Source organism: Coptis chinensis, chromosome 3 (genome assembly GCF_015680905.1).
Source record: "Coptis chinensis isolate HL-2020 chromosome 3, ASM1568090v1, whole genome shotgun sequence".
In the NCBI taxonomy this organism is placed as follows: Eukaryota; Viridiplantae; Streptophyta; class Magnoliopsida; order Ranunculales; family Ranunculaceae; genus Coptis; species Coptis chinensis.
Window position 1 is genome coordinate 41,094,543 of NC_141458.1, and position 27,280 is coordinate 41,121,822.

The 27,280-nt window shown below is 37.7% G+C and overlaps 1 protein-coding gene and 1 long non-coding RNA gene across 4 annotated transcripts; one reads left to right on the top strand and one right to left on the bottom strand.

Annotated features, from left to right (window-relative positions):
• Positions 1-1,280: 1,280 nt before the first annotated feature.
• LOC147509632 (Metal-dependent phosphohydrolase) lies at positions 1,281-27,198 on the bottom strand. 3 transcript variants are annotated; one of them, XM_086601911.1, is made up of 8 exons: positions 26,941-27,198; positions 26,744-26,868; positions 26,628-26,665; positions 26,452-26,562; positions 25,359-25,438; positions 24,896-24,932; positions 15,462-15,503; positions 1,281-1,521 (listed from the first exon to the last, which is right to left on the bottom strand). In XM_086601911.1, the coding sequence occupies exons 1-8, from the start codon at positions 27,196-27,198 to the stop codon at positions 1,451-1,453; spliced, it is 762 nt and encodes a 253-aa protein (XP_086458037.1). In that variant the 3' UTR covers positions 1,281-1,450. The 3 variants fall into 3 exon arrangements, with proteins under 3 accessions (XP_086458037.1, XP_086458038.1, XP_086458039.1); XM_086601912.1 differs by lacking the exon at positions 1,281-1,521 and adding an exon at positions 2,449-2,519; XM_086601913.1 differs by lacking the exon at positions 1,281-1,521 and adding an exon at positions 12,925-13,078.
• On the top strand, positions 6,363-8,383 carry LOC147509633 (uncharacterized). The gene is made up of 2 exons (XR_015216594.1): positions 6,363-7,484; positions 8,148-8,383. It is a non-coding gene; the product is annotated as an uncharacterized LOC147509633 (long non-coding RNA).
• Positions 27,199-27,280: the final 82 nt, after the last annotated feature.

Sequence of the window (27,280 nt, forward strand, 5' to 3'; positions counted from 1 at the left end):
ATGGAAAGATCGATTTTTTTTTTATGGTTACCGACTTTAGGTCTTAAAGTGAAAGAACATTTAGGGAGATTCCGAGGAACGAAAGCACCGCACGGCCACAAGCTGACGAGCCACAACACAAGTAAGAAACTTAAGCAGCACTTATACCGTACTTAATTTCTGATTAGAGTTTAGAGTATCAGAAAAGGGTGTAGCCGTGTAGGCATGCGTTTTCCCGTAGTGAGGGGACGAGTGTCTTAATGAGGCACTTAATTACAAAAGGCAGTCACATGCAAGTATTTAAGTGATCAAGATCCATGAAAGTTGCTGATAAAAATTTAAAAGAGATCTTTGAAACTCTAAAATTCAATGACCCTTATTCCAAACAAACAGTAATAAGGCCTATCCAGTTAGCTCAGGCTCTCAAGTCTGAAGTCTCAACTACGTACATATGTGTGACTGGTGTGAGCCGTTGAGTTGTTCATTCAGTAATTTGCGTCGATCTTCAATCTTCAGCATCGTTCATTAAGAATTTGGGCATGAATGTCGCAGTCTGAAGCTAAAGCCCAACTAAATTCTCTGCCAATTTTTTTTATGTAAGCCTACTTCTTAAATCCTTGACATGGATTTGAATCATTTGATGATGAAGATGATTGTAGAAGATGACAATATTTAGCACTATACTGTTCTTATGTTTTCCTTTTGCTTTCATATATTTGGTTTGGTGTAATATTATGTTTTTACTCATCAATATATAGTGGTAAATTGTTTGGTCAATAAATATTTTGGGTACGCCTAATAAAAAAGAAGGATAATTTAGGAAGCTAAATGTGTCTAAAGTCATTTTATTTATTTATTTTAAATTTAGGGTACGGGAGTATTTTGTTGGGTATGTCCAAGATCACCCAAAAAATAAGCTTTTATAGTTCGGCCAACCTTTATTTGAACCATGTCCTTAATAGCTTCTCCGTGTATTTTTAAAAAGTAAGGCATATTGCAAAATATATATCTAATGCATTTGTCCAACAAGGTGAACTATGCATCTGAACATCCAGGCAGCGAAATGAGTGCAGGTCTTTGAAGGGTTGTTTATGCATAGCGCTGTTATGATTTAGTCTATTTTTATTAGAAGGTCTACATCACAAAGTGCATTTTGTAATTTACTTTTAAGCAATATACTTTGAGACGAAACACTCATTTTTTGTAAACTCTTGATTTGAAACCTGGGATGGTGCAGTGGAGTTCCGAAAGCAATGCACTCTGTGACTACTTTGTCTTAAGCAACAGAGCCACCCAAAGAAGATAATAAATTGCTAATTCAAATTCCAACTAATCAGAAGATTTCAGTATATAAAATCCAAAAGTAACACAGCATGGAGCTAAAAGGCAAAAAAGATGAAACATGGAAAAGGAAACATATAAACAGAGAAAAGAAAAGTCCTAGCTAGACAACAATTGCAGGTGTGTGAATCTAATTTTTCTTGCTCCTTCTTGATGCTATTTCTAAAGCCCAAGCTTTGCCCACATCAGTCTGGAATTTCCCTGCAGTCATAACACAATAGCAGATCAGCGCAACTCCTGCTTCAAACACTTAATTTTACAAATCTGGGACTGTGAGCTGAAAGGAAAAAGAATGGTTCTTCCTATCATATAATAACTTAAGAAATCTGAAGTATATCTGCCAACTATGTTTCAAATGAACATTGACACATTATAAATAGAAATGTGGAAGGTGTGTGCATGTCTACTCTGCTTTTGATCCGATTAGAAGGTAGAGGGACATGGTGTATCGGTAAGCATGTTTGGAATGATTACATCCACCACAAGACCGCAGCCAATGCCTGGAAGTTATGCAATAACAATGCTACAACTGACTCAAGTGCTCAAACCAAAGAAGTGAGGTTGGGATCAAGAAGGAGACTTGGTGTCAAGTGTCAACACCAACTACTATGCAGAATGTATGGCTATACGAGAGTCAGCAGAATGTGCAATTGCAGAAGGATGGGACAAGCTATGGGTAGAGTCAGATTTTAAAGCCACAGTCATGGCTTTTAAAGGAGCCTTCTGTGGGACTTGGTTCAGAGAGGAAGATAGCTTCAAGCCACACAATGCATTATTATCAGACTTCTGAGAGGGGCTAATTTCTCAGCAGACAAAGCAGCCAACAATGCTACAAATATGGGCTCTACACAGGAGTTTTCACATGAAGGTAACCTCCTTGGATAGTTGGATTACCACATGGGAAGTCCCCAGCTTGGCATACTAAAGATTTGCAAAATAGGGTCTATAGCATAACCCTATCTTTTTGTTTTTTGTTCTTACTGTACATTCTCCCAAATAACCTATATATTTTAGATTAATACAACAACAACAACAACAACAACAACAACAACAACAACAACAACAACAACAATAATAATAATAAGGGTCCGTCCACAGCAATTCCATCTATCCCTCTAACGACCTGTATCAGAATTGGCATGTCCATTCAGTTCAGTCCAAATCCTCTGTCTTATTCATTGTCTCTCTGCCTTCCAGGTCTAGGTACAGATCCACATGTCCATAAGGCTAACTCCAATGGTTTGGTGCGCCAAAACACCAAACCACAATAACACAGTAGATACAGTTAGTGAGATAGCGAAATCAAATCCAATGGTTTATTTTTCCAGCCGCCAGTGAGAATGGCGTACAACACAAAATATTAAAAAAACCAAGTTTTTTGGGCGCCATCACCGATGGCGGGCAAAAATAAAAAAAAAAACCAAACTTTTTATGCGCCATCACCAAGCGTGGAGTTATTATCTTCCTATATTGCCCTTTAAAAAACCATAACACAAAAGAAATAAAAACAAAAAAAACCAAAAACCTTATGCGCCATCACCCGGTGGTAAAAAAAAAACCAAAAAAATCAAGTTTTTGTTGTACGCCATCACCAGTGGCGTGTAGTTATTCTCCCAGAACAAAAAAAAAAAAAAAACGCTCTCTCTCACTAAAAAAAAAAATCGCTCACTCTAAATCGCTCTCACACTCACCTTTTGTTTAGAAAATCACTCTCACACTCACACTCACCTCTAAATCGCTCACTCTTAATTTCACTCTTAATTTTGTTTAGAAACCCAACAGGAAGAAGTTGTTGAGATTGGACAGGCGGTCCCTAATCGCTCCTGATCAAACTAAGAAGTTGCTCCTATTGTGTATGTCTTCTCCTTCACTTATCCCATATCTAATTAAAGTAGATTCTCTGTTGTTCTAGGCGTTTGACAAAATAAAAAGAAAAGAAAAATGTGAAATCTTTGAAACAAGAACAAGCTTTGAAGGAGATTGGAGAAGGAAGATGATTTCCTCGAAAAGTTAGATCTGTTTTAAAATCACAGTAGAAACTCATATATAAAACAAAATGTGGCTTCCTCTTTGTGCTTCTCGGAGGCGAAGCATACCCCATTTCACCATGTCCATTCCAACCACCTCCCTTATTCTTCAATGCTCCACGGCGGGTTAGGCTTTTCTCCATTTACTTTTGTACTACTTTTCTCAAACACCCCCTTGATCTAGTTAAGTTTGAAAATGACATAATAGAATTATGGGTGATTGTTTTATCGTGTTATCCATATAAGTGTATAACTGTAAAAGCGCTTAAGAGAACTAAAAGTCGGGGCTGAACTTGTTTTTCGAACAAAGATCTCTTTGACTCGGCAACACTATGCTTTTGTGTGATACTCAATTAACAAGATCAAAACCTAAATGGTTAGCTCTTTGGGACTATGACACTCCATTATGTGCATTTCATGATATGATTGTATCTTTGCAAAATCTCTAGACACCAATTCTCTTTCTCTTTTATATGTATATATATTTTGTGTCATACCATAGTGTGAATACTATAGTGTGGTCTAGTTTTGTGTCATACCATCGGTAGAAAAGAAAATGTGACACTTAATTTTATTGTCGTAATGCCATATCATCTAGTTTTGTGTCATACCATCGATAGAAAGAAAATGTGACACTTAATTTTATTGTCGTAATGCCATATCATCTAGTTTTGTGTCATACCATCAGTAGAAAGAAAAAATGTGACACTTAATTTTATTGTCGTAATGCCATATCATCTAGTTTTGTGTCATACCATCAGTAGAAAGAAAATGTGACACTTAATTTTATTGTCGTAATGCCATATCATCTAGTTTTGTGTCATATTATAACTTGCACTTAATTTTATTTGTCGTAATGCAAGACCAATTTATTTAGTTTCATATTATAAATTATGTTTAATTTTAGTGTTAATTTATTTCTCACCAGTTACAATGTCCGGCATTTTACACAAATTCGGAGGTAAAGGGGTACAAAGTCAAAAAGTCGGGGGACACCAAATGCCCCAAATCCGAAGATGTATGCGTGTAGGGACTTCTTATTCGAGTTTGATCCTAGTTCTTATCAACGTGTTGTTGTAGAGGAAAGTACACACATATCCTTTACTCTTCGTGAAGGTGGTGGAACGAAGGAAAAAGTCGGTAAGAAAGGGACTTTGGCCCCTGTTTTGGAATGGTTGAGCCAAGTGAACTTTGGAGAATTTCAATTGATGCTTGAGAATGTTGGTTTTGACGTCTTTGCTCAAATTGATATTGAAAAGTCCGATGAAGCGGAGTTAGTTGAAGCAATTGTAGAGATGGTGGGACTCTACCCACACATTTCATTTTCCATGTGGCGAGATAGGCTTTACTCCCCTTGATTTCTCAATGCTTTCACGGGGTTGCGTGTTGGAGAAGGAAAGATTGTAGCTTTTGATTCAAAATATGAGTTATTTGATGAGGTCATCAAATATTTACCTTTTTAACGGAGGATGAGATTTATAGTGGCGATCAAACCGAGTCATTTAGAGATGTATCTGACTTATGCGTTGAAGATGATATTAATGAAAGAGAAATAGGGTTTAGTGCTTTCATGTTGTATGTTATTGGAAATGTATTGTTAGCAAATTCCCATAGCAAGGTTAGTTTGGGATATCTAGCTAGTCTCATTCGGATAGATGAGATCGGTAGTTATGGTTGGGGAGGAGCTGCATATCACGCATTTGATTATGTCTTTGGACTTGGTATGTCGTTTTGGCATTGACAATGGTAGTAAAGCCGTGGTGGGGATGTGGCAAGTCATTGAGGTAGTTAAAGTTATTTATTTTTAAATGGATTTGATTAGTTAGTTATGTGCTAATATATTTGTTTTTGTTCGATCTTGGTATTATTCCTATTTTCGAAATGGCATGCGTTCGGATACTTGAAGAGCAGACCAATTTCTGCTATAAATAATTGGGGTCCAACTTACCGTCATAAGGTTGCGGGTGAAGCCCATTGTAATCTAAAGTCTAACGGCCAGATAGAGTCTCGTACTCGGAGTTCTATTGTATGGCTACCATGGATAGATTCCACATGCATCTGCGTAAATCATCCATATGTTCGAAAGCATTAGAGTTGACTAATTGGCGATGCATCTTGTTTGGACCGTTAGTAAATGTCCGGTATTTAGGAGGCGTTATGCCGCCAAGTCAATTTCCTTCAGTTCCTTGTGATCCCCGCCCGATATGAATCTTAACGGATGCGGGCCGATATATTATCGATCCAATGGTACAACCCGGTGGCGGCATTTACGGTGATGCTTTGATTAGGCGGGTTAGTGGCGACAATACAATCGACTATTGGGCTCGTGTCTCCGATGGGGATGCTTCTACCCCAACTTATAGAGGTGTGAATGTGGACTTTGTTGGTGCATCCGGTCTTAAAGAGGATGTAGGTATCTCACGGCCGATGGGGGCAACCCTTAATCGTTCATCATATCCTCCATTGTCACAAGTTGAAGCGGTTTGTTACTCCCGAAGCCAATTGGGTTATCCCATTACTTGTCGTAATGGTGAAATCTTTAATTTACGTGTTCCACCAATTGACAAAGATTTGGTGCCACATCTCCTATTGATGCCAACTTGACACCGATGAAGTAAATTAAATAGTTTATTTTATTTTATTTTTTGTATCAACATTTAATTTATTTAATTATGGTATAAATTTAGGCCTGATTGAAGAGCGATGTTAGAGGACTATATGCATGCCACGGCTTCTATGGCTAGTTTTATTTGCAAAATGAATAGTGGGTTGCACTCTAGTAAGGATGATATATTGGAATAAACCGTCAAGAATTGAATAGTCATGACATTTCATATTCGAATATCCCGGTAGTAGTTAAGCCTCGATGACCCCCACAAGTTCGGACTTCGGCCATCTATCTCAAGGGAGGATGTATATGTCCCTCATTTTGCGGTGAATCAACCGATCCAAATGGCGTTACTTTCGAGCTCCGCGGGAGAAGGAAGTAGCGTTATGGTTTCTATTAGTATTTCATTGTGAGTAACTTAATTTATATATGTTTTGTATTGGTTGAATATGTTTAAAATCATATTGATTATGTTGTGTGATTGTTGCATTATGAAATTGAGTGGTGCACTGATGTGATCAAGTCTAACTGAAATCAAAATGTTCCCATATATATTATGACATTTAAGAGTGTTAGTTTAGTAGGAAGTCTCTCTAACTGAAAATCCTGATAAATCCCCCGTGTGTCACCGTACAACAAATAAAACCCAACCCAGAGTGCCTTTAATTTAATCCCACAGTACACTTGCTAGCTAGTATTATATTGTGCCACTCTTCCCTCTTTGGGGAAAAGTGATTCAATCTGCACAATATTGGTACTCTTTTAATATGTATGTTCTTTAATTTATGGAGTTCCCTGGTTTAGTATTTCATACTTTCATGTGTTACTTAATGTGTGGAGTTCCCCGGTTAATGATTTCATACTTTAACATATGTTCTTGGGTCCTCATTTTTTTTTACTTGTTGGGTCCTCGTCTATTTCCTACTATGACAGGGGTACGACATTGTGTTTGCTCATCAATAGTATCCTCTGACAGAGAATCAAGAATGCTAGCATTGACAGGGAAAAAACATACTAAAAAGCTCTATGAGATTCGAGTTCATGGAGCAGTTCCTCTGCCTCGGTCCCTAGACTTGCAATCATCAGATCCTGCTAGACGTTCTCAAGGACAGACCGGGCCTCATTGTACCTCCCTTATTTCATTAAATGATTTGTAGTGTATACACGATACCTAGTTGCTAATATATTTGCTGTGAAACATTCTGAGAACTGTTGAAGCCTTGAAAGTGTCTTTAATTGGCCCTACTAGCTGATTTGCAAATATGCTGACCATTCACCTATCTAAACTAATTTCTTTTGTTAATTCAGCTCTTTTGTTTGTTTGTTTTTTCTGACATAAATTTTGATTATTTATGTATAGGGTAATATTGGTTAGAAATGGTGATTCAAGAAGGTGTTGGGAAGGACTATTTTCATACACAGCAGTCAATGATGCAATGAGCACATTCTGGAAATTTGTACAAGATGTTTGAGACTATACCATTGCGATGAAAGTGCACTACTTATCAGCAGCCTTTCTAAAGATAGAGGTTAGTGATTTGAAATTTGTTTCTCCTACTCATTTTCTTAGCTTAACGATTTCTCACAATGCTACTTAACTCAATAGGAGAGCTTTTGAGCAAACCATGACTGTGGTAGTCCAAAATGTCCATCAAATTCACTTCCACTAGAAGATACACTTTTGAAAGAATATTGAATAAACTACCAAGGTTACTCATAATTGGCACAAATCTTCTTACAAAAGTGATTAGACTGGGCTTCTCTCTGTGTAGAAGTTATTGAAACTACTATAAGGCTTGCTCTCAGGAGTCTCAAGCTTGTGAAAGATATTAAATTAATAAATATGATATTGTTGTTAGTATTTAACTAGTTGGAAGTAGAAAAATATGTGATGAAGTATGATTTCATGTTCTATGAAGTATGAACTGCCTCTACAAACATAAATGATTGGTTTCAAAGTGATATGAGAGAGAATGACGAAGTTTTAGTTTAGAAGATATATTCATAAATATGTTTTGAAGTTCTAAATGATGAACCTCAAGCCTCATGTGCTGTGTTTCACTACTGTTACGACTATGTAGTGCTGTAGGAGGAATTCAATTGGTTCTTCTGTTTCCTGGACCGTCTTTGTTTTCATTTTATGTTCTAAATGGTCCAACGAGTATAACTGCTGTGCCATTTCCATGTAACAGATGGCAAGATCCTTGTTGAAGACATAGTCAAATTGGGTACTCAAAAAGAAGATGTCAATGCAGCTGATGAAGAACGGTAGAGTAATATATGTTTGCTTGTTATCATATATTTTGACTTGATGTGTTGGTGGCCACGTCTAGTGATGCTTCTGGTTGTGTTCTTCGTGGAGCAGTATGCATGTGATATGTTTCTCATTATCCCATATGTTTCAAAGTAAAAAAGTTTTTTTTTTTTTTTTTTTTTTTTTTTTTTGGCTAACCGGGTGTTGCTCTGTGATAATCTTCTAAAACTGTTGCTCTGTGCTAACAGCAGCAGTTGTTAGACTTCCTTTTGTAGTGGGCAACGATGATATTGATTTTGATAGTAAAAATACATTATTAATGTCCAAGAATGTCTTCGTGTCCATTGATATTTCCTTTTCCTTATGGCTGCCGAGCAAATGATGTATGTAAATGTAGACAAAACCGACAATATTTCCTTTTCCTTATGGGGGATAGAAGCAGTCACAATTTTCGACTCATTCTTATAAACGAAGCAACAGTGAAGAGAAAAGTTCAATTCGTGTTACCTTAGGACCTGGGCACATCGAAACCATGCAACAGGATTCCCACTCCATAAAAAGAATCACAAGAAAACAAAGGAATGTACCATATACGTCACTCCAACTTCTCAGATAAACCAATGATGCAATGAGCACATTCAAGCAATTGAATGGAGCAGGCACTTGAAATTCACGACATAAAAAGACTACCGTTCCCATAAATGCACGAGTAAACGTACATGAGTAAACGCATGAGTAAACGTATACTGGAAATATATAAGAAATGCACGACATAAACACATCTTAATTACATCCGCCATTCCCATAAATGGTTAATCGGTGCTGCTCTAATTCCACATGCTCGTGCCTATTATGCACATATGCCACGCGTTGCAAGACTCTCTACTGAAATTCAGCTTGAATTGGGGTTTTGGTCGGGGAACAACTTCGCTATATTAGGATTTTCAAAGTAATCATGGTTAATAATAGGTTCGAGTCTCCATAAACGTAAAGCGTTCAAATAGTTATGTCGTTCTTCCTCAACAATCATGTTATGCAAAATAATGCACGCCGACATAACATCATGGAGCACATCTTTGTCCCACAAGCGAGCTTTGCCTCTAACAATTGCAAAGCGAGATTGAAGAACCCCAAATGCTTTCGTTCAACGTCTTTTCTATAAGATTCTTGCATCGGTAAAAATTTATCTCTTCTTGATTTAGGATTCCTTTTTAATAGTGTAGACAATCGAGGATATATACCGTCGACCAAGTAATAACCGACAAGTATAGTCCTTACCCATGAGAGAATAGTTTGCCGGGAGGGGTTAAACCTAATGTTAGTTTGTGAAAAAGATTAGAGCCACAAAACATTAACATCATTATTAGTACACGTAAACCAAAGTAAGCATGCCATATCCACATGTCGAAAGAAGAAGCAACCGCCGAAAGTACAAGAGTTGCTTCGATCCATGTCGTCCAATCGATATCGTTGTCTGCCCATTCCATTGGACATGCTTGCCATGTCCAATGCATCGATCTAGACGCCAAGCATGCCGGAAAACCTCTTAACTTCGGAACCGCGAACAATCGGCAATGTCTTCTTCATTTGGAGATCTCGGATATTGTGCACCAAATCTCTCCACCACATGTTTGCAAAACATTTTTAACAAAGGAGAGTGTTGTTGATTGTAAATCTGAAAATACTGATCCATTGAATCACCGGGCTTCCGTTTGCTAGCATTTGCAATGCACATTATTTTGCCGTGTGGCGACAAACCGGGTTTATTAGGTGCATCATATTTCTTCATCCGAAAATCACTATGTTCCTTAAGACCACTCCTAATCCTCAAGAATAGGTGACCGCTCATTCGCTTCGCTTCGAAATAAAACTTCATCATATGTGGGATTGACACGAAATAATCGGCCTTTTTAAGAGAGCATTTCCGTTGCCCTATTACGATTCCTATAAGTCGTCCCAGGACATACCCAATCTGGAGAGTTGGTTGATTAGAGTTTTCAATGATATGAGAATTTCTTTGTAACAAGATTCATTTGAATTCGCGAGTCATTTCTTTGTCAACACTTCTTGTTCATGCATGAAGTGTCTTTCAATCGTCGTCTTCTTCTCGGGAATCGAATCATAATCATTATCACTATCATAATTCATTTTGCTAGTAAATAAATTATGGAATAAAAATTGAAAATATTAAAAATTGTGTGAGATAGCAAAATTGGTTTAATTTCTTGCCCGAAGAGTTATGTTATATATATCTTTGGTGGAGGGCGGGAGAGTACACATGCAACATCGTGCTCTAGTACTCTAGATAGATTACATAATTTTTTATCTTGCACACCAATAAATAGATTCCATGCATGCATGATTCATTTCAATCTTGCCCACAATTATTTATCTTGCACACACCCTATAATTTCTTAGATAATTCATTACAATCTTGCCCACAACCCAATGACCCTAATCAATAAGCGTCGGACCACGAAAAGTAAAATTCAATAATTCAATTTGACCCTATAAAAGAATGTCTTTTCCTCTCTCGAAAGTCACATTCCAAACATCGGTAATATTTTATTTTTGTATTATCAATATCATCTTTATCTCTCTCTTTCACTCTTTCAAGAACAATGTCAAGCGGAAGATCATCATTTAGCATTGATGAAGACCGCGATTATTATGCCAAGCATGGTTGGATAATTCAATTGATCCAATTACGGAACAAATCAATCATGCAACATATTGTGGGATAAAATTAAAGAACAATTTGAGAATCGGGAGGATGATCACGGGGTTTTCTGAGGCACGAACTATGAGAAGTGTTACAAGTCGTTGGCAACTTATAAATAAAGCGATTACTTTATTTAAGTGGATGTTTGAATCAAGCCGAGGATATGAACAGTCGAGGGAACTAACGAAATGGACATTGTAAGATGGAGCAATTATTTAGCTAGAATATAATTGATGAAACTCAAACTATTTTTTTTTTCTTTTCTGGATGGAGCAAGCAAAGAAGTTGTATGTCACCAGTCTTGGATAATAAACCCTTCAAATTTGATCATCGTGGTTTATTTTGAAAGACTTCTGAAAAATGGGCGCCATTCAATTCCAACTACACTGGTTTCTCTCAAACTAATTTTCATTCACGGGTCTCGGCTCCATTAAACGAACAAGATGGCATGGGGAACACGATTACGAAATGCAAAGACACGGTTCATCAAAAAGACCGGATTGTGGAAGAGACAAATCAAAACAAAAAAAAAAAAAGTTGATAGTCAAAATGAAACTTCTCTCAAAGAATTAACGACAATCTCAACGGGCGATGGAGGCCATTGAAACCGACAATGACCGTGGGAAAAAAATTCTATGAAAGTGAAGCGTTTAATCCTTCAAGGATTAAACTTGCGAAAAAAAGAATTCCGTGAGACATTGGCATGGGAAAAGGAGATCATGAGCACAAATACATCGACTATGACACCTCGAGGAAAAGAATGGTACAAAAAGCATAAAAAGAAACAAATTTTGAAAGATCAAACTCTTCTTGAATTCACGGACTCCTTCAAGAAATTTGCACTTTGAAGAATACGGAGAAAGCGATTGATTAATTTGATTAAGAATTTTAAATGTTTAGTTATGTATTTGATGTATTTTTAATGTATTTCTTTTTAATTTGTTGTTTTTTTATTTTCAATAAATGTTTTATTTAAATAATTAATTAAGTTGTTGGAATAAATTTAATCTTAAAATTGAAATTATAACAAAGAGATACAAATAAATCAAAAATTTAAAAGGGTAGGATAGAATGGTAATTTAACAAATTAAGTTATTAAAAACAAAAAAAAATCAATTAATGCGCCATTGTGAGTGGCGTGTAAGAATTAATAATTAATTTCTTGACTTTACATGCGCCATTGTGAGTGGCGTGCAACTTATTATTTAAATGAATTCTCATTCCTACCATCGCCAGGCGTGCAACACTAATAATGATTTTTTTGATTTGATGCGCCATTTGCAATGGCGTCTGAGCATCACGCTATAACGTTAAAATTGGCGGCAAAAATAGAAATTTATGAAGATAAGCGTTAAGCGGTATAACGTTTTAACGTACCATTGGATCACATTTTACGTTAAATTTGATGATTTGCAGCACCATTGGACTTAGCCTAAGGCAATCGGAAACAATAAGATAACGAGGTTCTTAAAGAATTATTATTATTAATAACAGGGTAAATTATAAGTTATAAATTATTATTGTACTAGTAGTATTAATTATTATTATTATTATTATGGTTGTTATTATTATGCCCTATAAAGAACCATAGTAGCATATAATGAACTGTGAAAGAAAGGTAGACGTTAGGAGGGTGTTTCTAAACTTTTCCACTTGAAGGAACGTTCGAACAGAAAACCCGATTAAGAATGTAATATCCATGGAAAGAAAATAGTGTAAACAGTAGAGTAATACTACTGTAGCTTCGTCCCCTTTTACGGTTATAAATATTCAAGGAAACACATGTCTTTCCTTTTATGGTGCTTGGTAAATACTAAATAGAGATAAATTGAAACAACAAATGTAGGTTGAAGTAAATGCAAGGAAATAAGAAAAGCATTACAATTGTAACACAGTCAACCAAGCATACACAATAACAAAATGTCAAAACCCAAAGTGCTCTCATCTACCCACACAATAACAAAATGCAATTTTTCTTGGCATTAGTCTAGCAAATTGAGTTATCTGCTTGTCAACTCAGTTTTCGCATATGCCGATATAACAAGTTCTTTCTTTCGCATGTCTAATGCACAACTTGATTGGTGTTCTTCTGTTTTATATATCCCAGAGCACAGCAAAGTATTAAAGTAACTAGCTACAGCTACAATCTGTATGAACATCAGAATGTGTGAATTCTTTACAATCAGAAACGGGGCTTGTCAAACTAGAATTGAAAGAAATGAAAAAGTCTTTCGGACCGATGCTTTGTGAACTAGTGTTATGTCGAAAGGCTGATTAGGTTATTTGGTAAACTGGAGATAGACACAATAAGAAAGTTGGAGGAGGATGACATAGAGATAATTGATATGTCCACCTACAAGAAAAATGTCTTCAAGACACCTCCTTCTTTTAAAAGAGGCAAATTGTCCCCTTCACCGAACACCCGTATGAAATAAACAATAAGAAGATGGCAATGGAAGAGGTCAAGAAGGGTAACTTCAATTAGCATATAACAACTTACTCTTCTTATAAGAATGACTTAAGATTATAATTTTCTTTTCTTGTAAGAACACCTCAGGATTACAGACTTATAGTTTCTTTGCTTTGTAGGTTCTGCCTGAGTGTGAGATTGAAAAAAATCCTTTAAGGATATAAAGGAAGAATGGCTACAACCACACCCATTGTTGACGCATGAAGAAGTCGTTCCAATATTTTCACCTCTTGGAAAAGCGGGTAAACGGTCTTGTCTTTGTCTTTTTTTTTTTTTTTTTTTGAGTTACCTCAGCCACTAATTCACATTTGTGTTTGACAGGTATTACTAGATCAAATACAACTCCTGACTTTTCATCACAACTCTACAAAATGTGGGAAATCCCCATTGCACTCATGATATTAAACTATTCTACAGAAGTCCCTCCACTTTTCATTTTTTGTTATATTTATTTTTTCAGGGAAACTATCACCTTTTCACTTTTTGTCATATGTCCTTTTCAAGAAATTGGGCTAGAGAGTCTCATTTAAAAAAAAACTCAAAAACCCTATCCATATTTTTTTTGGGTTTTAATACCCCTATATTGTTTTTATCCGCTGTAAGTGTTTTTTTATAGAAAATCTTTAGAATCTAAGCTTTTGACTCGAGACCAGGCGCCACCTGTTATTTTTTAATATAAATTATTCTCTTTTTCACCCTTCCAAGATAACTACTTGTAGATAAGATAACTACCAGAATAAAATTGAATAAGATAACTACCTTTAGATAAGATAACTACTAGAACAAAAAGAGTAGATTTTGGGTTTGAATAGAATTTTTAGCAAAAAGTAACGTGTATTGCTCCAAAAGTTAAATTTGACACTACCTGTTTTCATCCGAATGTGGACGTTATAAACTTATACATTTTAAAATGCAGATGCACCATGTTATAAACTTGTATATTTTAAAATACAGATGCACCACGTTATAAACTTATATATTTTAAAATGCAGATGCACCACGTTATAAACTTATACATTTTAAAATGCAAACACACCACGCATTTTAAAATGTAGATACAAAATGCATTTGATTATTTATTTTGTGGGTTTGATTAACTACTATTAAATGAAACGGGTTGGTTTAGGATTTAATGTTTATAAATTTAGGATATAGGGATTAGGGTTTAGTGTCTTAAGGTTTAGGCTTTAGGCTTAGGGTCTAGTTTATAGGGGTTAGGGTTTAGTGTCTTAAGGTTTAGGGTTTAGGTTTAGGGTCTAGTTTATAAAGATTTTGGGTTTAGTGTCTAGTGGTTTGGGGTTTAGACTTAACGACTAGTGTTAAATGCCCCTACAAAATATTGGAGGCATAATATTTTTAGTTTTTTCATTACCGAAAAGCTAGTGTGCGTAGGGTGTACTCAGCGTATAGTATTTGAGCCACTCATATAGGCACAAATACTGGTGTATCGCAGCAAAGAAGTACTGTCCAAGGGCTCTCATTCCTGCGCACTCATACACTCTGATGCACCCTAGATGCCTTCTTTTCATTATATGCATTTTTAAATGTAAAGGCAGGTAGTTATAAGTGAAATTTTTGTGTGAAATTCAATTTTTTGTTTTGTATCCCACTATGTTACTGGGTAGATAGTCGGTTATGTTTGTTTTCAAGTGAGGATATTTTCGTCTATTCCTGGTAAAGTTGGATAACAGGTGGTTAGTTCCATATTTTGGTCAAATTGGGGTATTAAATTCTAAAAAAATTTAAGAAGAGTCTTAGGACTACTAAATATTTATAACTAACTCCTATAGACTAATTTTCTGATTTCCTTTTTCAGGGAAACTATGCATCTTTAATGCATCTCTTAGTATTTGAATACCTATTTGCTTCTTTATAGGAATATGCATGCCAACTTGATGAAAATACTCGTCTTTAGGTGTATCAATAAATATTTCACCAAGTATACCAAGGAGAGAGTCACACAAGTACACAACAGTCACCATTTATTTTAGCTACAATACACTTCTGACAATATGGAGTAACCATAATAGCAATAGCAGTGAAGACGAAAGAATGCATACCAGCAGTTGACTGGAAAAATTCATCCAAATCCTTTCCTTGCTCTGCACAAAGAAAGAAAGAAAAAATGCAACGCTCATAGAGATCCCCATTCAAAAATAATAATAGAATGAATAAAACCTTCAAGACTTTGATATGATTCTTGCCATAGACGCCATAAATATTTTTCTTTTTCCATTTGTCAGTATAAATGGCATATTAGAAAGAGACGTTGAAGACAACAACAACAACCTCGGAAATAGGAAGTTGAGACTTGAGACCAAAGGGAATTCAAAGAGGTTAGTGACTAATTGTGCTGATGCAACTTAGTGACTACTTAAATGATGGGACTTTTTGGTCATTTCACAATTTTCTCTCACATAGTAATTAAATCTACCAAGGAATGCAAAAATTGGGATTCTCTATAACCCTAGCCTACAAATGATTGAGGACCAACAAAGAAGACAGCTCTAGAATGAGAAAAAGTATACCGTCCTTATAATATTAAATAGAATAATGAAATCCAACTTATTCCCTGACCCTTTCTCTTAGTTGCTGCTAAAGCGCCATTGGAAGAGCAAGAAGGATACACTTTCAATGGAATAAAGGCTAATTATAACCTTGAGCAACTGGTTAAATAAGAATTTATTCAATATAATTGTGACCTCAAATCATTAGTCATTAAAGTTGCAGTCAAACTTTCCACCATTAAGAAATCAGAAACTGAACACACACATTATATGAATGTTTACATAATTACATCCAAACTTTAATCTCCTTCGTCTCCATTATAAGTAGTATTCTATATGAGTTGCTTACCACGGTCATGAGTACTTCGAAGATAGGGCCGGCCCTGAATTTCGAAAGGCCCAATGCAAACTCCCCAATTGGACCTTTTTTGTTTCTTTTATCTGTTTAATTATATGGGCTTTTGTACTGGATCTGTTTAATATAGTGGGTTTTTTAAGGCTGAATGGGGGCCTTGATCTTGATTTTTCTTTGGAAGGCCAATGCAAGGGCTTAGACTGCATAGGCCTAGGGCCGGCCCTGTTTGAAGAGTGACCTTAAAAACTGATGCAAAGCATGAAGACGTTGAAGTTGTTGCTGCCAAGACATGGGCGTGTGCCCTTGTTTTCTTCTAATATTATGGGCTTGCGCCCATAGTTTGAGTCCAAGCCCAATGGGTCGAGAGTTCACTAGTTTAATTGTTTGAAGTTACTATTTGTGACACATGTCGTGTTACTAAGTTATTATGTACCTCCCTGACCATTGTTGGCGAAAGGTGTCATGGGGACCCTACAACCCTTTCTTTGCTCCAAGTGTTAAGGGTTACTGTACCTCTATTGGAGTATTTCCACCCCCACATAATAAGGGAAAACCTAATGTCCAAGCATCACCACCCATGAGACAAAGAGATCCACCACATCGAGGAGAAGACCCTACACCTCCAACCCGCGATGGTCAAGAGACTACACTTCCTCCTAGTCTTGATTTAGAGATCGAGCTCTTTGGACTGGTGGATTTTAGGATCCAAAAAATATTTTTAAAACTGTAAACATAGAATTCTAACTAGAGGGTATAATGGAGGCTTCAATCTGCATTGAGGCAAAACATTTCATCTTCCAAACTCTACGCAGTTCGTACACTTTCAGGGTTGTGGAAGAAAGTAGGAAGAGGAAAGGTGCAATAGTTTTTAAACTTGATGAGGCAATATGGATTCAAAAAGCAATTAAAGACTCAGCTTTGGAAGGGTGCAGCTGGTATCAGAAAAGATTCAGAGGCAGAGTTATCACAATCAGAAAGAGGTCGAACAGATCAGGTAGATTTATTAGCATCGAAGCTTACTTTGGGAACCCAAATGACGCACAGTCTCTTGCCATTCCAGAGGGTCAAAACAGGAGGGGATGGTTGGAATTCACACGGATGTTTGCGGCAACCACAGCAGGTCGAGGATACCAGATTCCTACGCCTCAAAACCACACTGTTCAAAATACACAGTGTAACCAGAGTTTAAGGAATGAAGGTATATCCTACGAAAATGGTGAGAAATGGGTCGCCATCATCACAAATCAGAAACAAAGATCGGAGATGGGTATCCATTTGGGGGTTAAGTAAAAAAGAGTGGAATCCTGCAACCTTCACCAAGATCAAAGGAAGTTGTCCGGGCATTACTCTTGTTGTAGTGATATCCTCCAAAGAAGATGGTCTTTTCGCTTTAATCGACGAACCAACTGTGGAAATCCCCTGATCAATCTCTATCAGGAGCCGAGGTAAATCACTTCGTTTGTTTCTAGACACTGATCCAAAAGAGGATTTACTTCAACTGATTGGTATTAAAGGCAGCTCGGAGTCGAGAGCAGTCGGGAGCCGATCTGAGGAGGAACAGAGCACAAGACAGGCCTCTCCGGTGGCCAAGGATGTTCCGTCGCCGAAAAAATTTCTGGTGGTGGTCAAACCCAAGACTGTTGGTCAACAGTGGGCAATGTGGAGCCTCATGATTCCAACACGCTGAGAGAGAGGATTGGCAGAAATTTGAATTGTGGTGTCAGGGAAGCAGAAGGTTGCAGAACGGATAGGCCTGCATCTGTAGGTACGAATGCATAGCGTGGCAATATAGGGTCTACGGGATCAAGATATGAAGTTCTAGGAAGGCAAGATAGTCAACAGGGTCAAGAGTCTCCAGAAGTGGGCCAGTTGAGAACTCCCAATTTATTTCCTAGGTTACAAAGGATTAGGGAGGGACATAGGACTCAACATCAGGCTCCACAGGATCAAGAGTATACAGAAGTGGGCCAGTAAAGAACTCCTATTTTATTTCCTAGGATGCAAATGATGACGGAGCGACATAGGACTAAACATCTCGTGACTCCTCAATCAGTGGGACAGCAGAATATGATGGGTGGGGGTTCTGTTGTGGACCTGAACAATGTCTCAGCTAGGTACCAGTTCAATCCAGCCCACAGTCATATCTTTCCAGCCAGGCCCACAGATGCACAAGACAGTCACATTTTAGGCCCATATGCTTCTAATAGGGCCCAATCCTCTGTATCTAATTCAGCTCAGGAGTCCAGCGTTGCTGGGCCTCATGATGCGGGCTTAAACATCTCAAACATACCACCTGGGCTACATGATGCGGGATTAAACAACATTAATAGATCACCCATCTATCATTTCAACCAGTGCAACCGTTCTTTACAAACTGGAAATGGTAGACAAAACGAGTCTATGGAATCACGAGATGGGCTTGGTGCTATTCTTACTTTTAACACCCATCCAGCTCCAGCTCCTCCAATAAATGGAAATGATAGCAGCAGTGATCAGCCTGACAGGGGCCACCGCCAGTCTAGTGGTTCTAGTACTCATGAACACAGGTCGTCAGCCGGTGTAGTTAATGAGAATTCTAACAGCAGAACGACAACTACTAGAGATGATTTTTTGAATTCCACTGAGGAGACTAATAGAACCGACGATGACGGGATTACAGTTGGGGATGAAGCAGCAACAGCACCCATGGACCAAACAGTAGAAGTGAGGGTTGGTATGCAAACAAACGAATCTGAACATGGGTGGGGTATCATAGAAGCCTTATCATCAAGAGTTCACTCTTCCCCTCCAATCTTTGCCATCAACGAGGCTGCTGATCTCCTTCTTCGAACTTCAGAACCTCTAACTTATCCCATCTCTCTTTTGACATGTTTTAATTTTAATCTTCCAATCTTGGGGCAACTAGAGTCTAATTTTGGTTGTATGTCTACACAGGATAGCCCGTTGGGAGCATGGACCCAAACCTTGGCAGGAGACTTCTCTGAGGCCGATATAGGTGGATCATCTTGCACATCTCCGAGTGAGAGGTGTCCAAATCCTCAATCCCCTGGTCGAAATGTTTTGAATATGAGAAGGTCCATGGGGGCAGTAGCACTTCTTCAGTCCGATATCATAATTCGGCATAATACATTGAAAGATTCAAACCTGTCTGACTTGACATGGCATCCTGCTAGTCCTACTTGCGAGGTTGGGGGTGAAAGGGGTTGTCAGGAGTTGGCCATTGCTGAACATAGTTTGGAGAGTCCTTTAGAAATAGAACCCATTAATGTGAGTGAAGGTGTTGGAACTTTTGAGTTAGCGAGTGCCAGTTGGTTAGAGAGTCATCGTGAGGAGTTTGCGAGGTTAGCTGGTCTGTCTTTTCAAGGGCGTTGGGAAGACGCCCTTAATATCCTTAGTGATATTATGGGATCACAAAGGAGTTGTAACACACCTCTGAATAATGGTACTGATCTGGTTTTGTCTGAAGGGAGAGAGGAAACTTCGTCAGTTATATTCCCTAACTGCAACCGTAAATTAGCCAAGGAGGTTATGAGGTTATCGTCTACCGTGAATTATGGGGAACCACCCAGTGGGAGCAGGAGGAGTGTGAGGGGGAATAAGTTGTCTTAATGACGCCAAAGATCTTGTCTTGGAATGTTAGAGGATTAGGTGATATGGATAAAAGAACTCTTGTCAAGGATTTTATACGTCAGTTTGGGGCTTCGATTGTTACTCTACAAGATACTAAACTGGAAGTGATAGATAATAATGTGATTCAAGATATTTGGGGCAGGAATAATTTGGGGTGGGTTGCCACTCCAGCTTTAGGTACCCGAGGTGGGGTATGTGTGATTTGGGACAAAAATGTGATTGCGGTAGAAGATTCCCTTATCGGGGCATACTCTGCTACCATTTTGTATTATGAGATTGGAAGCCTTGATAAATGGATGTTTTCAGGAGTATATGGTCCATCTAATAAGAGCGATCTCAAGGATCTCTGGGAAGAGTTAGATAACGTTCGAGCTTACTCTGTGTTGGCTTCGTGGTGTCTTGCAGGGGATTTTAATACGATAAGGTTTTCTGAGGAGAAGAGTGGTGGATGCGCCATTAACTCGGGTATAAGGAGATTTTCTGACTTTGTTAATCGGCACGATTTGGTGGATCTGCCGTTTGTTGGGGGTAATTTTACTTGGTCAGACCACAAGGTGGACCCTATACTTGTTCGTCTTGACAGGTTTCTCATTGATACTGGATGGGAGGATAAGGCCCCGAACTTGATCCAAACCATACACTCTGCTCCTATTTCTGACCATCGGCCCATCACTTTGGAGTGTAGAAAATCTTCTAAGCGACCTCTCCTCCTTTCGCTTTGAGTTAATGTGGGCTGCTTGAACCGCCTTTTGAAGAGTTGGTGAAAACTTGGTGGGGTGAAGAAGTGTTTGAAGGACGGCCTAGTTTCATTGTCGCAAAAAAATTGAACTTTGTTAAATCTAAAATCAAAGTGTGGAGCAAGGAAGTCTTTGGGAGTGTGGAGACACGAAAAAAAGAACTCCCTTCAAGAACTTAAGGATTTGGACACCGTGGAGGAGGAGAGCGAACCTAACGTGTTTCCGAAAGGGATAGGAGGGAGGTGGTTAAAAGAGAGTTAGAGAGTGATCTTGATGGAAGAGATTGCTTGGAAGCAAAGATCAAGGGATAAGGAGATCCAAGAAGGAGACCGTAATCACGGCATTTCCACGACCTCGCTAATGGTAGGAGAAGAGTTAATTCGATTTCCAAGTTGAACAACATAGGGCTCTCGGTTGATGATGAAGAGGTAATCCGTAATGAGACCGCGTGAATTTTTATACGCAATTGTACAAAGAGCCTATGAGATCTGCACTCAACTTGACAATCTCGGGTTAATCAAATTTCGGTGGAAGATAAGGAGTGTTTGGAGCAACCGCTTCAGGAGGAGGAGATTTTTGGAGCTCTGAATTCAATGGATGGAGACCGTGCTCCAGGCCCTGATGGGTTTCCTATTGAATTTTTTAAAAAGTTTTGGACTACCATTAAAAGAGATTTTTTGGAGATGGTGAGAGATTTCCAAATGAACTGTTTTTTGGAGCATAGTTTGAACCATATTTTTCTCACTCTTATTCCTAAGGTGCATGGGGCAGTGGAAATGGGGGATTTTAGGCCTATTAGTCTTGTGGGAACTGCTTATAAAATTATCTCCAAGGCTCTTTCTTTGAGGTTAAAAAAGGTTCTTGACTCGGTTATCTCGCAGGAACAAGGAGCGTTTAATTTCGATAGACAAATCCTAGACGGTGTTCTAATTGCTAATGAAGCCATTGATGATAGGATTCGTTCTAGGACGCCTGGGATTGTTTGTAAGGTGGACATCTCCAAAGCCTATGATAATGTGAGTTGGTCCTTTTTAGATTATATGTTGAGGCGGATGGGTTTTGGAGAGGTTTGGAGAAGTTGGGTCCGTAAGTGCATTTCGTCCGCGTCTTTTTCCGTCTTAGTGAACGGGTCTCCCGCGGGGTGGTTTAAGAGTTCTAGGGGTTTAAGACAGGGTGATCCTTTATCTCCCTTCCATTTTCTCATTGTGGTGGAAGCTTTGAGTCGGATTATTCGAAGAGCCAATGAATGGGGTGTTTTGTCGGGGTTTTCCGTGGGGAGACACAATATTAAAATTACCCACTTACAATTTGCAGATGACACTATCATCTTTTTAGGCAATGAGGAGAATCAAGTTAGATACCTTAGAGGTCTTCTTGCTTGTTTTGAGGCTGCATCGCTTGAGGATCAACATTGCTAAGAGCACGTGTATATTGGTAGAGGGAGTAATAGTGCAGCTTCAGCTTGCTAGTGTCTTGGGGTGCTCTCCGGTGTTCTTCCTATGCCTTACTTAGGTCTTCCTTTGGTGCTGCTAATAGGTGTGTTTCTATTTGGGACCCGTGATATATAGATATATGAGCTTGAAGTTGGCTTCTCGAGAGGTCGTTACCTCGAAAGGGGGTAGAGTGGTCCTCATTAAGAGTTCTTTGTCTAGTCTACCCGCTTATTTCATGTCGCTTCTTTTTCGAGCACCAAAAGAGTGTCACTAAGCGGTTGGATAAGATTTCGAGATTTTTATGGGGAGATTCCGAGGAGGCACATCACTACCATCTCATTAGTTGGAATAGGGGTGTGTACTTCTAAGGATCAAGGTGGCATTGGTATAAAGAAGACCCGTTTATGAATCGTGCCCTTTTGAAAGTAAGTGGTTGTGGAGGTTCGGTATTGAGAGTGAGAGACCGTGGAGGAGAATTATTTTCTCCGTGTATGGGTTGAGTCCTTTTGGGTGGGAGAGCCGCGGATGTGACGATTCCCATGGGTGTGGAGTGTGGAAAGGGATTATGAAAGAAGTGGAGGACTATAGGAAAAATATTTCCTATATGAGTCAACAAAGGGGATAGAGTCGATTTTGGGAGGATGCTTGGAATGGGGATGAGCCTTGAGTAGGGATTTTGGAAACTTCTATGCCATGTCAAACAGAAGAATCACCCGGTTAGGGATTTCATTGTTATGATAGATGGTAATGCACGCCTCATGGAACATTGATCTCGCACATACGCTCAATGACCGAGATTGACGATTTGGCTACTTTGATGGCCGAGATTAGGGTCTCCACCTAATATCACTCTCAAGATGATCAATGTGTTTGGGCCCATGATGCCAAAGGTATTTTTATTGTTAGATCTTGGTATTCAACCCTCCTTGTCGCCTCTCACCTAACCAACCGATATCCTATCACACCTTGTTTATCCTTGGTGTTTCATTTGGAGGGCTAAAATTCCGCCTAGGGTTTCTTTCTTCACTTGGTGTTCGGTTTTGGGTAAAATTTTAACCATTGACAATCTTCTAAAAAGAAAAATGATTATTGTTAATTTCGCCCTTTTTGCTATGATTCGGAGAAATCCGTTGCTCATACTCTTATCCTTTGCCCTTTTTCTTATGCCATTTGGAACTATTTTATTAAATCTGGGTCAATCTCTTGGGTGTGTCCTCGATCTGCTTGTGATCTTTTGATGATGTGGTCTAGTCTTTGGTCTCCCACTGCATTAAGAGAAAGTTGTGGAGTATCATTCCCTTTGCGATACTATGGGGTATATGGTTGGAAAGAAACCGAGACATTTCGAGGATAGAAGCCTTGACGTTGCATTTGATTCTTCACATCAAAGGATTGCTTTTCCTTTGGTGTAAGCGGTGGAAGGAGTTCAAGGAGATACCATTCGGGTCCTTTGCTTTTTCTTGGGAGGATATCATTCGAGATGTCTAATCACTATTGTATTTCTGCGTTTCCTTGTTGTTGTCTTTTATTTTATTTTACGGTTCTTAGTAGGATATCTCATCCTATTTTGTAATTAACTTTTATATAGTTTATATATATATTGATCGTTTACCTCTTCAAAAAAAAAATGTCGTGTTACTATTGGTTTATTGTTTTTAGGGTTAGTATAAATAAGGGCTTATGGTTAGGGTTTGAGAGAGTTGTGTTTTTAGAGTGTTGATGTTTATGAGTTGTGAGATTCAATAAAAGAGTTGTCTTTTGTTTGTTTAATTCAAGTGTAGATTGTTAAACTGAAGCTTCCGCCAATAAAATCTACATAAAAAACAGTTAACAATTTCTTTTTCTTCGCATTTAATATGACGATTTACTTGCCATGATTTCTCTGATTTGGAGTTAGTTCTTGGAAAACCAATTTCTGGGTGCAACAAAATTTTGGAATTTAGTTTTACTTGTATCAGTAGTGACAATCTCTACTCAGTAGCAGTCGTAATGGGTACCCAATGTCTATCTAATCCATAAATTTAATGCAGCTCGATTTAAAATCCAATCAATGAATCTCTGTAATCAGTTTTTATACCAGTCCGAAATTCGATGCAGTCACTTTAGACAAGGAGAAACGAGGGGTCGATGTGTCTTTTTACGTAAAAGTGTTATTCCCTTTAGTGCCCCCCTCAATGTCTTCAGTGGCTTTAGTTGTTGGTTGTAGATTAAGTCACATTCATCGCAGAGGGAAGAATCTACAGCTTAGATCGAGAGTGGATAAAATGTGAGTGGCTCTATCGCTCCCCATGTGTGGCACTGTGGGCATTTGACGGACATGCCAAAGGCACAAGGCCACTCAAGGAAAAAGATTCAAATATATGTCCGAGGCACACATCATGTGCCAATATTTCTCTCCACTGTCGGGTTTGATGGATAGTGTCTTAAGCATGGAAACCACCACTATACACTTAGTAATAAATATAAACTTCGTATCATGTTAAATACCGTAACTTCCCAAATGTAAAACAATTTTCAGGTTTTTGTCATATTTGTGGCTAAGAATATTTTACTCTGGTACTAGAAACATGGTAACCGATTAGCTTGTAAAACTAACACATTATGTAGAATAAACTAATAAAGGAGCGTGACCAGCTATTATTCTCCCTCAATGGAAACAGAAGAGGTGTTTATTTCCTTCCATAGTTCTAAGGAAAATATTTAAAGAAAAATAAGACAGGTCATAGCTAGTACATCCATAAAAATTAATAATAATAAATTAATAATAATAATAATAAAATAAAAAATCATCCATATATCAATAGGAAAACAATAAGAATATAGAAGTCATACCATTCTCGTATTCTAAAGCTTGAAGTATCATTTCCACCTGAATGGAGCAAAAAAAGTCATTGTCAGTCTATAAATACAGAGAGCTACAATTGCAGCCACCAAACATAGTCCACTTCAGATATAAACTCGTTTAGATACAAGACTCTCAATATCAATATTGTACAATTTATCAGGACAAGTGCTAGTATTTCAACCGGAATAAAATTTACAAGTGCAAAAATAAGGCTAAATTTTTTGTCAGCTCTTCTTGATCTATAGACATCACTCTAATATCAGAATATCAGATGCTACAACAGAATCCAACGTTCACCTTTAATTTATTTATAATAGCCAACAATAGAAAAGGAAAGCATCTATATATTGTAAAAAGCATGAAGAATCTTTAACTACAGTAACTCGTTGATTTTCATTTACTTGTTTGATAAGCGAACTTAACCCACTGAGTAGGTAAAGAAAACAATACCTTGTCAAAATCCTTAACAACCTTAGCTTCTGGAGAAGAATTCTCCTCATACTCCATCCATAGCTCACTAATTTCTTTTGCTACACAGTTAGATCAAGAAATAAGAATCTAAAGAAACTTCAACTATCAATCAATAATTGACACAGGACTGAAAAGTTTGAAATCTACAAAGATACAGGATTCCGAATATAATTCCACTCTCTAGGAGTACGCTTGATTTGCATATAGATTATTTACAAAATCAAAATAGCGGTCGAAGTTATGATTAGGATAATTACAAGGGATGGAGACGTCAATGTATAAGATCTTTGAACTTTTTTGCAATCAGTTAGAAGTCACAAACTTAAAAATATATGAATGTAAAATTGTAAAGAGAGTTCCACTTGAACAAGCAAAATACAAGCTTAGTCAAACTTATTTTTCTTCTTTTATTCAAAACAAAAGTTCTGCTTAACCACAAAGAAAAGAAAGAAAAGAAAAACAACACATTGCACCTGAGCTCCATGTCCACCTACGCTAGGTTGTAGGTAAATATATAACAACTAGAAGCCAGTACTGTCTAATCCACTTAATCACATCCAGAATGATTATTATGTATGACCCACATAGTATCTATTCAAACCTACCAACCAAGCCCCATATGCAAACCTTATGGTGATTAAAATTTCATGCAAATTAATCACATCGGTGCAAAATATATTGATAACACTCTACTGTTCATTAAATGATGTGTTTCCTTCCTCCAAGCAGTAGAAATAAGCTGGGGACTATTCTTCTACACTCTCCCCGTCAACTTGACAGTGATTTTTTTTCTAAAGAGTCATTCCATTTGTGGTGGGCGTGTTTTGAATATCCAATGTCATGTATGTGTTGCTTTTCAACCTACTCTTCAAATCTTAAAAATCAGTCTTACGACTCAAGACACAAACTAAGTTACATTGATATGGATAGGTGTGTGTGTATCTGACACGGCGAAATATAAAAAAATGGAGGTATATCAGTATATCACATACAATGTGTGTCCGACACAGACATGTGGATACTTACCCAACATGTATTATTTTTGAAATATGGCGTAATAACAAAGCAATACCTCTTACACCACCACCAAGTAGTTTGCACATATGTTCTAATGCTTCCCTTTCCATTCGACTCTTCTCCTCTTTCGGTACTCCATCCTCAGGAGTAATATCACCAACAATAGCTATACAATTAACAAAAACGAACTAATTAACAAAGCCTCAAAAAAAAAAAAAAAAAACTACTAACCTTCAGCAATGTCATGAACAATAGCCATTTTAATACACCTACATTACAACAACAACATATAAATAAAGTAAGCAATAAACTTAAAAGAAAAGAAAAGAAAATGCAGGTGAACGTACTTGTGACGGTCAACGGCAGGCATGTCAGCAGAAATGAGTGCCATGAGAGCCATTCGATACATGTGGTCAGCTATTGATTCTGGGTTCTTGATTTCTTTACGTACCCAACCGGTTCTTTTAGTTACCTATACTCAAAACATACAATAAATAAATTACTTAAATTTAAAGAGTGGAATATATTATATTATATATTTTACCTTTAGACTATGGCAAAGAGTGAGGAAATCAATAGCGGAGGAAGTAGATTGGGTAGATGATGACATTTTGAGGATGAGTTTTAGGAGAGGTGAGGAGGATTTCTTCTTCTTGCTCGAGTTATAAGAGTACACTCCAACATTCTTATGGGTCATGGGCTCAAATACCCATTTTAGAGGACCCGAAGTCCAAGCACTCAAACAAACCCATATTGATCGGTTCAATTTATCCGATTTATATTGTGAGTCACACAAAATCATCGATAACAAATGGGTGACTGTCTTAACTTAGATCACATTTTACTTTCTCTTTCAAGTAGTGATGCAATTTGTCTCAGGTATG